Source organism: Mustelus asterias, chromosome 21 (genome assembly GCF_964213995.1).
Source record: "Mustelus asterias chromosome 21, sMusAst1.hap1.1, whole genome shotgun sequence".
In the NCBI taxonomy this organism is placed as follows: domain Eukaryota; kingdom Metazoa; phylum Chordata; class Chondrichthyes; order Carcharhiniformes; family Triakidae; genus Mustelus; species Mustelus asterias.
In genome coordinates this window covers 79,430,915-79,449,358 of record NC_135821.1, presented here as the reverse complement: position 1 = coordinate 79,449,358, position 18,444 = coordinate 79,430,915, and the positions used below count along the sequence as shown (strand labels likewise).

At 43.4% G+C, this 18,444-nt stretch overlaps 1 protein-coding gene across 2 annotated transcripts in view; it reads right to left on the bottom strand.

The window, feature by feature from the left end:
- lck (LCK proto-oncogene, Src family tyrosine kinase) overlaps positions 1 to 18,444 on the bottom strand; it is a 115,442-nt gene that overhangs the window by 49,789 nt on the left and 47,209 nt on the right. For both annotated transcript variants that reach the window (XM_078238351.1, XM_078238350.1), the window contains exons 3-7: positions 12,973 to 13,042; positions 11,689 to 11,782; positions 8,999 to 9,097; positions 4,248 to 4,351; positions 345 to 494 (exon numbers count right to left, since the gene is read on the bottom strand). In XM_078238351.1, the coding sequence (XP_078094477.1) occupies positions 345 to 494; positions 4,248 to 4,351; positions 8,999 to 9,097; positions 11,689 to 11,782; positions 12,973 to 13,042 (517 nt within the window). The remainder of the gene's footprint in view (positions 1 to 344; positions 495 to 4,247; positions 4,352 to 8,998; positions 9,098 to 11,688; positions 11,783 to 12,972; positions 13,043 to 18,444) is intronic.

Here is an 18,444-nt window from a genome sequence, read left to right as displayed (position 1 = left end):
TCATATTTTTCCGCAGTAAATTTCCTCTGCGCCTGTTTGCCCATCGCAGCAACTTGTCACAGTTCACAATACTTCCAGGTTTTATGTCGACTGAAAGTATTGGAATTGTACCACCTTGATTCAGCCAGTGAATGCAGACTGACCAATCCCAGTAGATAGGGTACAGTTACTCAGTTAATTGACATGGAGATACTTTCACAACAGCTAGAGCTCTGTGCTGTGAAAACACATCGAAACCTGAAAAACTTCAAATGTCCCCTTCTGACCAAGCTCATAATTTGTACAATTGGCTTCCATGTGTGATTTGTTAAGAGTATGGCTGTCCAGCCTAGTAGTGGACTTACATGAATAATGGTTCACCAGCTCGTGGAGAGTAGTGAAGGTTATCCGGGGAGATATGTAGTAACCTCCCTTATCTAAGGAGCGAATCTTATAATGCTTCACCACGTCTCCTTGTTGTGAATCAAAGTCCCTCACAGACAGGGAATAAGAACCTGCATTCATAAGAAATATATGTGTTAAAACACAATACATGAACTTTGCTTTCTGCTGCTAATTATCAATGATAAAACAATAGAATAGATTTGAGCATTTCATTCACCTCCGAAGCTTCTCTGTTAGGGTCCTATATGAGTTTGGGTATCTTCAGTTTTTAGTGGACACAAGTCCACAACACAAAATTAAGGTGATCTTATTGAAAGATATGAGTTCCTGAGGGGATTTGATGAGGTAAATGCTGAAATGATTCTTTGTGAGAGTAACTAGAACTCGGGGGCACGGCTGAAGAATAAGGGGACTCCTATTTAAGACAGGGACAAGGAGTTGTTTCTGTGGAATTCTCTTCTCCGGGACGCATTTGTATGGATTCTTGATTGACAGGGGAATCAAATGAGGACAGGCAGGGAAATGGAGTTGAGGGCAGATCGACCACGATCTTATCAAATGGTGGAGCCGGCTCAAGGGGCCTATTCCTGCTCCTGATTTGTGTGTTCATTTTACTCCATTGGCTATTTTTCTCGAGAAAATGAGACTGGCTGGTAAACGGAACTAATTCACATTGGAGACTTGGGAAAAGACATGATCTTGGGTAGAGAAGAGAGACCTTTCTCCTGCGTCGAACTGCATGTCCCATATTAACCTGAGAGGGTTTACTTCAATTCAGCAAAAAGATTCTCTCTTGATATAAAGGCTGATTCCGATACAGACTTTCCAACATCAATGACAACTACCCATTATATGGAAAAAGCCTCATGGCAATTCACAGGAATGTGATGAAGCAAAATTGGACATGAGCCATGAAAAATGATATCAGGGTAGATTCAAAAGACCAAAGAAATATATTGAAAGGAGTGTCTGAAAGGAGGAAAGACAGATAGAGAGAGGGAGACAGAGTGATTTATCCGGGGAATTCCAGAAATTGTGGCCCAGATAGCTGAAGGCATAGCCACCAAGCTGCAACAAGTTAGTTGCTGCATTATTTGTTTAATTATAATGCTACGTATATAACAGCAGGGCTGATTTTCATGGTCCCCACTTTGCACTTGACTTGTCATCCCATCCGAATCAGACAATTAGCATTTACAACACGGGCTCATGGTTGAGAAAACTGTAAAGAAGCTGCTCTTTCCTCAGCCGAGGTCAGGAGCAGCGCTCCGAAAGCTCATGATTCCAACTAAACCTGTTGGACTTTAACCTGGCGTTGCAAGACTTCTTACTGTGTCCACCCCAGTCCAACACCGGCATCTCCACATCAAGAAGCAGCTGAGGGAAGGAAAGGAGTGAAACTTTGGGTCAGGCCACCAGCTTCAGGACCTTCTGGCCATTTTGGACCCTCTAATCTGGGAGAGTCACAGGTTCGAGACCACTGCCAGCTTCTCCAGGTGTCCTTTGAAATGCGTGCCTTATCAATTAAGCACTGGAAACATCTTGTCCTGCTTCACTTAAACAAGAAGATGTAAACTACGCCAATGCAGGTAAAAACTTGTCACCTTGAGCAAGCCGCAGAATTTCAGGACAATGTTATGGAGCAATCATATGTTTCTTACCCTATTTCCTGTCAATTACAATCTGGGACACCTCAGGCACTAAAGACAGGAAAATCCGGTCAAATATGTTTATTTAATCGCATTTGGTAAGGAATAAACAACTCAAATGTATTGTATTAACTGTTGGGTTATGAGAAAAATGTCAGGACAACTGCTTTATTTCTATTGCTGTATTGAATATATCTAATAATATACAAAAGCAAATAATTGAAAAACTGCAGCCAAATAAAAATCTCAGTAACAATGAAACCTGAAAATAGGTTCAGGTTTCAAGAAATTGAAACAAAGCAAAATGCTGCGGATGCTGGAAATCTGAAATAAAACAGCAAATGCTGGAAAAACTCAGCACTTGCGGAGAGAAAAACAGAATTAATGTTTGAGATCGATGACCTTTTAATTTTCCGTCTTTATTCTAATTGTAGACATTGAACCCCAAAGAAATATGGAGATGTGTTGGACGACACTTTCTCATTTCACCGCTGTGTCTCTGTTTGTACAGTAACAAAGATCAGCTACAAGTTTCATTCTTGGAATGATTATTTTAAGTTTGTTCTGGAACCTCTTCCAGAATTGGACGAGAATGGAACAGCAACAATGACCAATTTTAAGAGTGACTTGTTATTTTTTGAGAAGCTGAAAATTGCACCAGTTGTTGAAGGGAGCAGGACAGGATGAGAAAGTGGTTAATGAAGGATATGGAATCCTGGGCTTTATAAATAGAGGCTTTCGGGGTGATCTTGACCCTGCGTTTGCTGTCCTTGCAAATGTCGGCCGGGCCTCAAGATCCAGAAGTCGCATTTCTCACAATTTTGGATCTTCCCTGCCCCTCGCCGGCGCCCAGAACGAGTGTGAACCTGCTTTACATTTGTATATTTAAATGTTATTAACCCGTCCCCTAGCCATGTCTTGACCCCTGCCATACATCACGTCAGTGTGGTTTACAACAGATTCAGACAGTGGAGGGAGGGGTGGGTGCAGAAGTGGCCAATGCTAGGGGAGATAAGGGACTGATAATCAGGGGCTGGGGGAGAGAGACGGGGCCAATGGTTGCGGGGGGTGGAGGGGGTGGTGGTGGGGGCGTCAGGTGGTGGGGGAAGAAGGGGCCGATGATCGGAGAGTAGGAGGGGCATACCTGAGACCTTTGTGATGGGTTGGGGTTATGATTATACAGGTTATGATTGGCACGCCCTTTTTCAGGTTGGTTTCCTGATCTGTGTGCTGCTGTGCTGCCGGGTTTTGTCGGTGTGGTAAGGCCCTTCCCCATATGATGGTGGGAAACATGCCCTCTTGATTTTTTTTGGCAGAGTGTTGTAAGACCTGAAGAGTAAACCAAATAGTTTCTCTGGAGAGAAACAGGACAGTTTTCTCACTGGAAAAAAACACTCTACCATTTTTTGGTAAGATTTAGCCTATAGAATTCAAAAGCAAGAACGTTACGATAAACTGGAATAAAACACTAGTTTAGCCTCAGCTGAAGCATTGTATCCAGATCTGAGTGCCACATTGTAAGGAAGGATGTGAAGGTATTGGAGGGAGTGGTTGTGAGGCATGGGGGGGATTTCTGTGGATAGATTGCAGAAGCTGGAGCTGTTTTCCTTAGAGAAAAGAAAGTCGAGGGGGGATTTGATAGATACACAAAATTGTGAGGGATGTAGACAGAGTGGATAGAGAGAAAGATGGGGATAAGGTGATTAGCAAAGGAAGTATGGAAAATCATTTTTACACAGTGAAGGTGCGAATCTGAAATGCACTGCCTGGGAGTTTGGTGGAAGCAGATTCAATCGAGATTTTCAAAAGGGAATTAGACAATTATCTGAAGAGGAAGAATTTGCAAGGCTATAGGGAAAAGGTGGAGGCAAGATGGGAACTACTCGAGCAGAGAGCCAGCACAGACACAATGGACTAAAAGGCCTTGATTTGTGCTGTAACTGTTCTATGATACTCTGAAGTTTAAGCCTTATTTCTGTGTTGGTGTGATAGTCACAGGGTTAATACAGCAGATTAAACCTGGTGTTTTAGTTATCCGTAGTTGATCACATGGATACTTTATGATTGCTCAATAACCAAAAGGCTAATCCAAAACCAAGCTTGTAATGTCCTTCAGTCTGTATGTAAAGATGCAATCTAATAATTATTACATCTCTAAGAAAAGTACATCACCAGAGAGTGAATGATCTCAGCAATTCATCTTATAGAACCTACCCTTGGTGGTCTCACTTTCTCGGATTAAGTAGGAACCTTGTGTGTTGCCAGATGTTAAAAGTTGTCGTTCGGCCTCTTTCCGGCCTAACTCTTTAAAGAACCATCTGGAAAGATGAAACCATTAACTATTAGTCAAAGATGAAATGCATCATTAGGATTAGGGAGAGGAATACCAATAATAGGTAAACATAGTGCCCGCAAATCTATTTCTGAACTCATTAGTCTGATAAAAGCAGGGAATAAAGGTACAGATTATAAAGAAGGGGATAAAATTTACGTTAAAAAGTTTAAAATATCAAAGGACTCATGTCGGCATCACACATGCTTTAATCATTCAATAGCATTGGGTGCAATTCTGTTATAGTCTCATTGAACTCATAAGACCATAGGAAATAGGAACAGGAGTAGGCCATTCAGCCCCTTGATCCTGCTCTGCCATTCAATAGGATCATGATTGATCCAACATTCCTCACGTCCACTTTCCTGCCATTTCCCTGTAACCCTTGATTCCCTTACGGATCAAAAATCTATCTCTCTCGGCCCTAAACATACACAAGGACTCTCCCCCCATAGCTCCCTGTTCCAAAGACACACAACCCTCTGAGAAAAGAAATTCCTCTTCAATGCAGTCTTTATTGGTGCCCCTTTATTCTGAGGCAATGCCCTCTGGTCCTAGACTCTCCCATGAGGGGAAACATCTTCTCAACATTTACCCTGTCAAGCCCCTTAAGAATTGTATATGTTTCAATGAGATCACCTCTCATTCTTCTAAATTCCAATCAGTAGAGTCCCAACCTGTTCAACCTTTCCTCATAAAACAACCCCTCCACACCGGGGATCATCCTAGTGAACCTTCTCTGAACTGCCTCCAATGAAATAATATCTTTCCTTAAATAAGGGACCAAAACTGCTCCCAGTGCTCCAGATGTGGTCTCTCCGGCACCTTGTACAGTTGCAGCAAGACTTCCCAATTCTTATATTCCAAACCCCTTGAAATAAGGGCCAACATTCCATTACCCTTCCTGATTACCTGCTGTCCCTGTATGCTAGCTTTCTGTGCTTTGTGCACAAGTCCCACCTAGTCCCCTTTGTGTTGCAGCTTTCTGCAGTTTTTCTCCATTTAAATAATACTCTGTTCTTTTGTTCTCCCTTCCAAAATGAACAACTTCACATTTTCCCATATTATCCTCCATCTGCCAACCTTTTGCTCATTTACTTACCCTATCAATATCTCTTTGTAAGTTGTATCCCTCTCACAACTTACCTTTCCACATATTTTTGTGTCATCTGCAAATTTGGCTACAGTACATTCACTTCCTGCCTCCAAGTCATTAATATATATTGTCAACAGTTGTGGTGCCAGTACTGATCCCAATGGAGTTGTGGTGCCAGTACTGATCCCAATGGAGTTGTGGTGCCAGTACTGATCCCAATGGAGTTGTGGTGCCAGTACTGATCCCAATGGAGTTGTGGTGCCAGTACTGATCCCAATGGAGTTGTGGTGCCAGTACTGATCCCAATGGAGTTGTGGTGCCAGTACTGATCCCAATGGAGTTGTGGTGCCAGTACTGATCCCAATGGAGCCCATTACAGGTCACCAACCACTCGCTGTTTCCAGCCCATTAGCCAATTCTCTATCCATGCCAGTGTACTGCCTCCAACACCATGGGCTTTTATCTTATAACTTAACCTTTTCTGAGGGACCTTGTCAATTACCACTTGTGATTACACTCAGAGAAACTCAGCAGAAGAAAGTAGAGTCAAAACAAAACCAGGAAAAACCCAGCAGGTCTGGCAGCATCTGTGGAGAGAGAAACAGAGTTAATGTTTCGACTCCAATACGATTCTTGTTTGGAACACGGAAATCAAAACTCCACATTGGATCTTAAAATGTTCGCCGGAATTCTACTGCCCTGCCCACCATGGAATTGGAGCGGGCGAGGGGCGGACAATGGAAATGTCTGTTGACCTCGGGCGGGAATTTCCGGTTTTGCTCGAGTGAGGCTGTATAATGCCGCCCGTTAACTCTGTTTCTCTCTGCGCAGATACCGCCAGATTACTGGCAATTTCTGGCTCTTTATGTTTTTATTTCAGGTTTCCAGCATCCTCAATATTTTGCTTTTATAAAGGTAGAGCCATTCGGGGCAGTTTCGAGCCGGATAGTTGTGTCACTGGACCAGTTTACATCGATTCTTTAAACTATTATTTGACTGAATGTGGATGAGCTGTCAGCTGAGTACTAATTAATGGAGCTCACAAATATGACACAAAGCACTCAGGAGATCCATTCATTCACCCGGCAGTGTGTGGGAGATCCTGGGTACCAGCAACATTCGGCACTATTAGGTACTGTAGTCGACTTGGGTACAAACAGCACTACACACTATGAGTACTCAATCTTACAAGCTTTAATTACTTGTGCACGAGGAGAAACAGATTGCAGCCCTCTGCAGTGTTTCTGAAGTTACAAACAAACAACTTGCTGATTATAATTAATTACAGCAAATCAGAAACAAGCAATTTTTCTAATCCTTCATTTGCATACATATTCACCAATCATACCCTAGCTTTTCGCCCTTTCTTATTCGATGAAAAACTGTCTCCTGCTAATCCTTCATTTACATAGCGCGTCCCCATATCCTGCCCTGGGTATTCTGTTACGGAAAACTCTGATTTTTCTCATCCTCTGGTGAAGGCCAAAAACAGAATGTTTACAGGAGTTGTGCAGGTAAAGATTCATGCTAAATACACAAGCACTGACCCCATTGAAGGCCTGTATGCTGATAAGCATTTTTCATTGCTCGACAGAGATTTATGGGCAATTTAGCCCATATTTATAACAATTAACTTCCACAAGCGACTGAAGGATCACTGCCACACTCGTTCCGGGCTGGGAGGGGATGGAAAAGGTGGATTCTCCTTGAAGGGGACAGGGGTGGTGTGGGCAGTGTGTTCGGCACAGAGAAAGGCAACCCAGCCACACACAGGGAAATATTGCAATCTCGTTTCAATAAAATATATTTGTCAAGAGGGAAGAGGAGAATGTTTCTTCTACCAGAACTTTCTGCCTTAGAAGTCGGTGGAGGCGGGGGTCACTGAATATGTTTAAGGCTAAGGTAGATAGATTTTAAGGTAGATAGATTCTTGTTAGGCAAGGAAACCAAAGGTTATTAGGGGTAGATGAGAATGTAGAATTCAAACACAAACAGATCAGCCATGATCTTATTGGATGATGGAGCAGGCTCGAGGGGCCAAATGGTCTACTTAAGTTCCTATTTGTATGTTTGTAAAGGGATTTTAGTTCAAACTGGTAAACGTCAAATTTAGAACTGATATTAGAATATACTTTTTCAATTGAAGAAAGAGTGAGAATTGATTCCCAGATATAGAAGTGGAATCATAAACCTTGGAGCCATTGGGAATTGTTGAATGATGCAATGGGGGGGCTTTGGGTCTTTCAGGATGGAGAAGGTGACCTCCCTCGTCCACAATCTCCATGTGATCAAATATTTCAAGAAGTCTAAATATGCAGGTGTGCTATTACAGCTTTATATGTTTCATTGTTTCAGTAACAGTTCACTGGTTAAATTACATTAAAAACATGTCTAAAATCGAGGTTAAGATTTTTCATTTTGAAATTAGTTTCAATGTCTTAATAAAACAACCCTTTCCATTCTAAACATGTTTTATTCATTCATTCGTGGGACATGGGCATCGCTGGCTGGCCAGCACTTATTCATAGAAATCATAGAAACCCTACAGTGCAGAAGGAGGCCATTCGGCCCATCGAGTCTGCACCGAACACAATCCCACCCAGGCCCTACCCCCACATATTTACCCGCTAATCCCTCTAACCAACACATCCCAGGACTCTAAGGGGCAATTTTTAACCTGGCCAATCAACCTAACCCGCACATCTTTGGACTGTGGGGGGAAACCGGAGCACCCGGAGGAAACCCACGCAGACACGAGGAGAATGTGCAAACTCCACACAGACAGTGACCCGAGCCAGGAATCGAACCCGGGACCCCGGAGCTGTGAAGCAGCAGTGCTAACCACTGTGCTACCGTGCCGCCCATCCTAGTCGCCCGAGGTTAGGTGAGAGTCAACACATTGCTGTGGGTCTGGAGTCACGTGTAGGCCGGACCGGGTAAGGACAGCAGATTTCCTTCCCAAAATGACATTAATGAACCAGATGGGTTTTTCTAACAATTGACAATGGTTTCATGGTCATCAGTAGATTCTTAATTCCAGATTTTTAAAAATTGAATTCAAATTCCACCATCAGCCATGGCAGGATTCAAACCCGGGTCCCCAGAACATTAGCTGAGTTTCTGGATTAGTAGTCGAGCAATAATAGCACTAGGCCATCGCCTCCCCTCTTGTCTGTCATGTCTTTCCCTCAGTATAACTGAATGAAGTTTCTTATGCTCAAATGACTGTTTTGTGGTCTGAGTAAATGAATCTGGACTGTCCAATCCCAACTCAGGTCTGAGTTCAGATCAAATTCTGGCAAAACTGCAAAACATCTGGAAGCTTGTTCATAAATTTTATGAAAGCAGATGTTTGAGAAAGGGAATGTCATACTGCAGCTGCTGAGGGAAATGGGAGAAATCCATTCATTTCATCTGACAGGTCATCCCTGGAAATGTGTGGAAAGATTCCCACAGCTTTAGTTCATACCTTCACAAACACGACCTGGAAGTAGAATTGAAATAAATGAGATAGAACAACAGAGAAAACATCCTTACGGTTCAATCTCCAGCGTGTGGGCACGTGCCACAAAGTTGAATGGGATGTATCCTTCTTCTCCTGTCACCAAAGACTGGGCTTTCCACCAGTCCCCCTCCCTATCCAAAACAAATCACAGCTGTTATTTTGCCTTGGATCACAATGATAAATTAAAACAAAAAAGGCAGAACAAAAATCATCAACCTGCTCCTAAATCTCTTCACAATCCCTGAGGAGATTTGCTGCAGCAATGTTTTCAGATCTCCAATTACCTCCAATCCCCATAGAATCCCATAACTGGAACAATTGGTAAGTCGGCTCACCAGATGTACCTGGACAGACCAAACACTGTTCCCAGAGGAAGAGTTAGCTGTGAGAATTCCGTTCTTTGGAATCACCCCTATCCTTTTTCCCCCTAATGTCAATGGCTTTGTAGGGGGCATGTGGAACCTCACCCTCATAAAGCAATCCTGGTCTAAACTCCAGAACAGTCAGGGATTGTCAGGATTAATGCTTTCCCACACGGTGGCACAGTGGTTAGCACTACTGCCTCACAGCACCAGGGACCTGGGTTAAATTCCCAGCTTGGGTCACTGTCTGTGTGAACTCTGCATGTTCTCCCTGTGTCTGCGTGGGTTTCTTCCGGGTGCTTCGGTTTCTTCCCACAGCCCAAAGATGTGCGGGTTAGGTGGATTGGCCATGCTAAATTGTCCCTTAGCTTTGGCAGGACTAGCTAGGGTAAATGCATGGGGTTACGGGGATAGGGTCTGGGTGGGATTGTGGTCAGTGCAGGCTCGATGGGCTGAATGGCCTGCTTCTGTACTGTAGGATTTTATGATTCTAAGAACTTAGCAAAGCTCTCAATTTAGATAAAGTTTTATTTTAAATAATTGAACAACAATTTGGTTTACAGCAAGTTTAAGGAAAAAATACTTCCTCTGACATTTGATTTTTAATGTATGATTCAGCTAAGTGTTTTTCCCATAAAAAAATCCAAAGGCATCAGGTTATGAAATATTGTCAAACAGATAACGGGTCTCAGTAAATTCCAGCCACACCATGGTAACCATTGCAACAACAGAAAACAGAAATCTTCTTCCTGTTTGTCTTCAATGGTCTGAAAATGTTTAATTTTGGTTAGAAATGTTTTGACGGTGCAATTGATCGGAAAATTCATTTTTTTTACATTGATGAAGCAAATGATTGAGACGCTTGTGTTTTTGGTTGTGAATATATCTTAATACCCAATCTTGGTGGCATGGTGTCACAGTGGTTAGCACAGCTGCCTCACAGCGCTGGGGACCCAGCTTTGATTCCCAGCTTGGGTCACTGTCTATGCGGAGCCTGCACGTTCTCCCCGTGTTTGCGTGGGTTTCCTCCAGGTACTCCGGTTTCCTCCCACAATCCAAAAGACGTGCAGGTTAGGGTGCATTGGCCATGATAAATTCTCCCTCAGTGTACCCGAACAGGCGCTGGAGTGTGGCAACTAGGGGATTTTCACAGTAACTTCATTGCAGTGTTAATGTAAGCCTTCTTGTGACACTAATAAATAAACTTTAAACTTAAATTTAAATCTGGCTGGGCGCCATGTGAAATAATCTCCAAGATTGCATCACAATGTGACATCTAAAAATATTCTGACAAAACCAGGAAAAAATATTTTTGTGCATCTTAAATTTAAAGTGAGTATGAATGTACACTTTGCAGTCTATTCAGTAAAGTCTATTCCTGATGTGACTGAGTTAACCTATTTACACTGGTTAGTGGGTGCTGCTGCCTCATTGGACAGTGATAAGCTGTGGTGACAAAACGGAAGTAGGGTGTGTCTATTTGTTCTATATTGTTTTCAGAGAGCAAACAGTTTGTTAACATTAGGCACTTCTTTCTCGTGTTTGTCAAACATTGATGAATAGAAACAATGTCCTGAATTTTACTGCGGTTTCAGGAAGCTGATGCTAGGGTGCAAAGTGGGTGCTGAGCCCACACTTGCTGATGATGGGACAAGCTCAGTGATTTTACCACAGGGGGCCTTCTCTAGTAATGGATGGTAGGCAGACTCTCAAAGGTGCTGGCAGACAGGGACAGCAGCTCTGAAACATTGACAGGAAAGGTTAGCCTTGCTGAGGGAGGGAGGTATCTCCAAGTATGTAAATTAAAAATGAAAACTTTAGGGGGCCCAGGATCTAACTGGGAGCCCCTCTAGGGGAGGTTTTTAGTGCCTTCCCTGTCTGGCCCCCTCTCTGGGCCATAGAGACCGGCTGTGATGCCACCCCAGAATACTGCAGGGTGGCCACCTCCGTGAACCTGGAGGCCTCCCAATGTGGCGGAGGCCATGTTGTCATCAATAAAATGTTGGCTGCTCTGTTAAAAGACCTTGATTGGGTCTTTAGCTGTGCAAATCAGTTGCCCACCTCTCTGGAACGGGCAGCCAATCTACCTCGCAGCCTGCCCGCCACTGAGAAAATTCCCCAGTGATGGAACTTTGCTGGGGTTCCATTCTGATGTGCGTCCTTCCCCATTGCGGTACTACACCCCCTCGCCCCACCTCCATTCCCACCACCAGGGGCCAGTAAGCCTCTGCTCACTATCTCTCCGTTGCAGCAGTTAATGGAGTTTTGGTGGGTTCACTTTCCTCAATTTATCAGCTTCGATTTTCTGCTAATTTTTCTCGGACATCACCACATCTGGCTCCAATTCCCAGGTAACTTACCGTGTGAGAACTTTCAGCTGGTCACCTTCTTTGAAATCTAGATCATCCTGATGTTTTTTCTCGTAGTTGTACAGAGCAACAAATATATCGTCAGCTGGAAAACAATCAATTTAGTTTCTTTTACACCAATAATTAAAATTAGCTTGAATTTTGGATAAAGTTACTTTTTGTGATGCACACAAGGGGAAACCTGGCATCTCACTCCCATTCCGTACAGCCTTGTTCTGAGAACTCAGGATCATTTTATGCACTAAATATTCTTAAACTAAGCAACTAGAGTGACAAAGCAAAGTGGGAATTGAATGGTGATTAAATTGGAATTGGGAGGGATGGAGAATATGAAACGTCTTGTATATGATTCACTATTATCCCCTGGATGGAGCAAATATATCGAGCATGATGCTCTCCAACAAAAGAAGGAAAGGCAATTTAATGTGTGACTCGGCCCAGCTGTATTTGTGATGGTAGAGGGACTATTAATTTGTCCAGGGTTTCACATTAGGTAGAGCAGCTGTGTATACACCCCATAGCAATGGCACATGAGTCTTGTACAAATTATAGGTATATCCTACACATTCCGCATAAATGGTGGGATTGTTCTTGGACATTAACGGTTTGAACTTGGAGATGCTAATGCTAATGGCATTTGCTACCAAATAAACCTGTTGGGCTTTAACCTGGTGTTGTTAAAACTCTTATTGAACTTGGGATACAGAGCACAACTTTAAAATTGGCAGCTGATGCGGAACTTGGGGATGCCGGAAGCAGTGTGGAAGACTAATAAACTTCGAAAGGACACTGACAGGCTGGCACAGAAAAATGTGAGGTGATGAGTTTTGGCAGGAAGATTGAGAAGAAAGGACACCTGTTAAATGTTAAAGGGGGTACAAGAAGAGAGAGACCCGGGTGCACAAATTCTCAAAGGTGGTCGGACAGATTAATGAAGCAGTTAATGAAGGATAGGGATCCTGGATTTTATAAACTGAGTTAAAACTTGTGTTCAAAAATGTTTGCCGTTTTTGAGTCATGTCCATCATGCAAACAATAAATTAAATGGTCAAAATAAATTAAATTAAATGACTGATTAAAATCAGGGGTAAAAGTCCCACATTCTGAATTTTCATTATCCAACTTTCTCTAAGGAGAATATCCTTCAATAAAATACCGTAGGAGGACAGGGATAGAGCATTGTAACAATGCAGTCATACAGAAAGCGAGCCATTCATTCAGTTCAGAGATCTCACCAGTGAGCTCTGATTCAAGTAAGGATCTATCTCAACTTACCTACAAAGGGGGAAGATGGTGGAGACTGAATTTCATAGGACACCAGGGGATCCCGTATTTCAGGATAGTTCTGCAATACAAGCAGAGAAGAGTGATACCCAGCTGAATGGCACTTTAACATCAAAATAATAAGACAGAAGATTAAAGCTATCCTTACATTGCTCCTGTCCCGTCAGAACATAAAGTAAATATCAATACATGACTAGCTTACACTTAACAGGCTTGTATGGTGATGAGCTTTAGTTTATTCATTTTATTTATTGCCACTGGTAGACCAGCATTTATTGCCCATCCGTAATTGCCCGTGAGAAGTGATGGTGAGCTGCCTTCTTAAGCTGCTGCAGTCCTTGCAATTTGGGAGGGTGTTCCAGGATTTTGATGCAGCGACAATGAAGAGAAAGGAGATCATAGAATCCCTACAGTGCAGAGGGAGGCCATTCGGCCCATCGAGCCTGCACCGACTCTCTGACTGAGCATCTTACTCAGGCCCTATCCTCGTAACCCCACATATTTACCCCACTAATCCCCCTAACCCTGCACATCTTTGGACACTAAGGGGCAAGTTACCATGGCTAATCCCACCCGCACATCTTAGGAGTGTGGGAGGAAACCAGAGCACCTGGACAAAAACCACATAGACATGGTGAGAACATGCAGACTCCACAAGACAGTCACCCGAGACTGGAATTGAACCCGGTTCCCTGGCGCTGTGAGGCAGCAGTGCTAACCACTGTACCACAGTGCCTCTCTATTCCAAGTCATTTTGTTGTGCGATTTAGAAGGAATTTGCCTGTAGTGGTATTCCCCTGTATCTTTTGCTTGTCTCTGCAAGGTGCTAATGAAGGAGTCTTAGTCAATTTCTGCAGTGCATCTTGTAGACGTGTTATAATCCAAGGCCAGACCCCCATGTTTTTGGTTGGATCTGGTTCGGCACCAATGACAGTTTGTTAAAGTTGACAAAGTTTGAGATCGAAGAGGCTTCTCAGTGAATAAATCCACAAGATCCCACAGGTTTTGAACAGCCAAAAATAAACTTTACCATACAAGGTTAACTTGATGAAACAATTTACAATATCTATCTTATACTCTAACATTGGGGGTTAATATGAGGTACATGTCAATTAAAGATAAACTGTGGTCAAACACACCACACTGCACAATAAATGACAGATGCAACTAAAACAGAGTCCATGGATTTCTCAACAACCCATCCAGACATCAGTAAACACCATGAGTCAATCTCACAGAAACTTTGTCTCTCTGATGAGAGATTTCATTCTGCACTTTCAAAGATCTAAACTGGAAGTTCTCTCCAAATGCTGCTCCAACTCAGATGGCATCAACAATGATCCACCTCAAAGGGTTTCAATCTCATCTCTCAAGATTCCATTCCTCTGGCTTCCCAAGACTGCACCAATTCAAGCGTAACTTCAGTTCCTCGGCCATACTGAGTAGAAGACTCAACTTTAAAGGGCTACCTTTATCAATAGCCAGTAGCAGATAGTCACCAACCTTCTGATGCCTTCTTGGATCTTCAGGGATTGTTCTGAGCCCTCCTCAATTATCATGGGTCCTCTTTAGCCCTCTTCACTTAAGGTTTGTTACCTGCACCCCTTTTCCTGTTTGGAGCTTTTTTCTCTGCTCTTTTTATAACTTTAACATAATGGACACCTGGATCTGTCCCATATCTTGGATTTCATTTTCCAACTTCTCCCTATTCCCTCTCTCCTTGTCCCCTGTCCCTCTGGGACCTCTCCCCATTCCCTCTTCCTCTGGGACATCTCCCTATCCCCTCGCTCACTTTAGGATCTCTCTCCATCCCCTTTTTTCTTTGGGACCTCTCCCTATTCCCTCGCCCTTTAGGGCCTCTCCCAATTACCTCCCCCTTTGGGGACTTCTCCCTGTCCCCTCTCACTCTGGGACCTTTCCCTATTCCTTCACTCACTTCTCCCTTCCCTCATTCTGCCTTCTTTTCACTTCCTGTCTCCTCTCCCTCTGAGACCTCGCCCTATACCTTCACTCACTTTAGGATCTCACCACATCCCCTCTCTCTTTGGGACCTCTCACTGATCTGGACATTAGTCTTCCATGGCACTCCAATCCCAGTCACCTGACCTGGGTTTTGGTGCTGCTTCTCTTCTTGCACAGGCGACAGAACATCGATATTGCAGAACTGGAAAATCTCTGGGCTCTGTCAGGGTTTGAGGTTCCTGACTTCCGCTCTCAAAGTTAAGGTAGATTGGCTTTCATAACAGACACTAGTGAGTGTTTAAGATGGTGGATGGGGAGCCAATCAAACAATCAGAAATTATAATTTGATATCATAGAATGAAGTGATTCATTTTACAGTCGGCTTGTTCACTGCTTTCAATGTTATTGTGTGCAGTTTGACATTATGAGAGCCAAGGTGTCCTGGGATATCAGTAAATAAACATCCTGCCTTTCTCTAAAGGAATAAAGAAAACACCTTCACTAGCCGGTGAATCTTGTGCATTCTTCAAAAGAGAGACTTTTCCCTTCAAAACCCAATAAGCAGAATTTAATGCCCTTTGCCACGGCGAATTGGATGGCGGGAAGGGTATTTAATCAACAGGAGTGTGATGGGTAGGGTCCAGCTACCTCCCCATCTCCACCCCGATTTAGCCCAGTGACAACTTCCTGCCATGAAGCCAACTGAGGCCCTGAAATGGGCAATCCATTAATGCCCATTTAAGGGTCTCATGCTGCTCGTATAACCCAGTGGTGGGGGGGGGTTTGCCCTGACGGAGCACAGCAAAGCAAACCCGTGCAGGGCTGTGGGCTCCTGGGAAGAATCCCTCATTCAAAAGCACTCAATGCCTGAGCCAGGGATCCAGCATTGGGAAGTTGGGAAGTCTGGAGGGAGCAGGGGCAGGCAGGCTGAGAGATAGAATTTACACTTTTATAACACTTTATCACACAAGATACCATAGTCATCCACATACAACAAAAAGTATTAATATAAATCTCAATGGAGCTAAATTGACTTTAACTGTGCTCTGCCGGAATATATCATCACTAGGTTGTCACATCTTCTACATGGTGTAAACACAATACTCACTCAATAGAAATGAACTGCAGAAAGTTAGATTCTCCCTGCAAATGACTTGGTTAGGTTCCATCACCCCTTTACACTCCGGTTAGATATGGTTTCAGTGCAGACAAAGCAAGGCTATTGCCTGGCAAGGACTTGGACATTAATGCCAAATGATCAGCTGATATGTTGATGGATTCATTGTGAGCAGAAATCCAAATATTCCGATTTCAGTCCCGGCTGCAGTAAGGGGGTGAGAGTGATATTGAAGGAGCATGGTAAAACTGCCAACTACACTTAAATAACTATTTCTCCTTGTTTTATTCTTGCCAATTTTCTCTCCTCCTCTCATAAAAACATAGACTCCTTGCTGAGGAATGGCTGTCCTCGAGCAGCCAACCCTGCAGGAATTCTTTATAAACGAGCCTTGAAATAAAACATCAACATCTATTTGACTAATGTACCAGACCCTGTCCTGATCTAATGCCCACTGCAGCAGGACTGACTGCACAGCAATCAGGAATAGGAGCTGAACCAATTCTCCTCCCTTTGATCCAAAATGCGGAGGCCACTTATAACAACCAGTCAGCAACACTGAGAACAACCAATCCAGTAAAGAATGGGGACTTCACTTAGCTCTCAAAATCAGACATAACTCAGTAAACTCATTGAAACATTGGAAGGGTTTGTTCTGATGAATGTGTCTTACATATCAATTTTCTGTCCGTATGGAATTTATTCAATTTATTAATAATAAAAACTTCCATTGTAAATTTCTGTTACATGAATGCTTTATACAAGAACCATCTTTATACTTGCTTTCAGTATTATTTACATGACTTCTTTTATTGTCAGTTGCTGCAGAATTGGGCGAATTGTCAGTAATCATAATAATTTATTTGAAAAACAAATTCTGTAATTGAAAGCAATGAGTATTGGTATTCACCAAGGAGAAGGACATGATGGATGTTGGGGTCAGGGATAGGTGTGTGAACGCTCAAGAGAATGTCAATATATCGAAGGAGGTAGTGTCGAGTATCCTAAATTGCATTAAGGTAGCCAGGTCCCCGGGGCCGAGTGGGACTTATCCCAGGTTACTGCGGGAGGCAAGGGGAGAAATAGCTGGGACCTTAACAGATATCTTTATCTTTATGGGATGGAGGGTTATAGGTAGGCCTAAAAGGTAGGGATATGTTCGGCACAACTTGTGGGGCTGAAGGGCTTGTTTTGTGCTGTAGTTTTTCTATGTTTCTACCTTCACATTCTCTTTGACCACAGGCGAGGTTCCAGAGGACTGGAGAATGTCCAATGTTGTTCCCTTGTTTAAGAAAGGAAGCAGGGATAATCCAGCAAATTATAGGCCGGTGAGCCTGACATGCTTGATGCGCAAGCTTTTGGAGAATATATTGAGGGACAGGATATATGCGTTTGAAGTAAAATGGACTAGTTAGTGACAGGCAGTATGGTCTTGTATGGGGAAGGCCGTGTCTCACCAAGTTAATTGCATTTTTTGAAGAGGTGACAAAGATAACTGATGAGGGAAGGGCTGTGGATGTAGTTTATGTGGATTCATGCTGCTCGTATAACCCAGTGGCAGGGGGGGTTTGCCATGACGGAGCACAGCAAAGCAAACCCGTGCAGGGCTCCTGGGAAGAATCCCTCATTCAAAAGCACTCAATGCCTGAGCCAGAGATCCAGCATTGGGAAGTTGGGAAGTACGGAGGGAGCAGGGGGCAGTAAGGCGTTTGACAAGGTCCCACATGGAAGACTGGTACAAAAGCTAAAATCACATGGGATTCGGGGTGGGCTGGCTAGATGGATACAGAACTGGCTTGATTATAGAAGGCAGAGAGTAGCTTTGGAAAGGTGTTTTTCAGAATGGAGATCTGTAGCTAGTGGTGTTCTGCAGGAATCAGTGCTGGGACCTCTGTTGTTTGTAGTATATAAAATGATCTGAAGGAAAATGTGAATGGTCTGATTAGTAAGTTTGCGGATGACACGAAGATTGGGGGAGTTGCTGACAGTACCAGGGATTGTCAGAGGATACAACAGGATATAGATTGGAGACTTGGGCACAGAAATGGCAGATGGAGTTTAATCCGGACAAATGCGAGGTGATGCATTTTGGAAGATCAAATTTAGGTGTGAATTATACTGTAAATGGCAGAACCTTTAGGAACATTAACATACAGAGGGATCTGGGCATGCAGGTCAGAAGTGGGATGTTCGCTGATGATTGCACAATGTTCAGCATCATTTGCGACTCCTCAGATACTGAAGCAGTCGATGTTCAAATGCAACAAGATCTGGACAATATCCAGGTTTGGGCTGACAAGTGGCAAGTAATATTCGCGTCACACAAATGCCAGGCAGTGACCATCACCAATAAGAGACACTCTAACCACCGCCCCTTGACATTC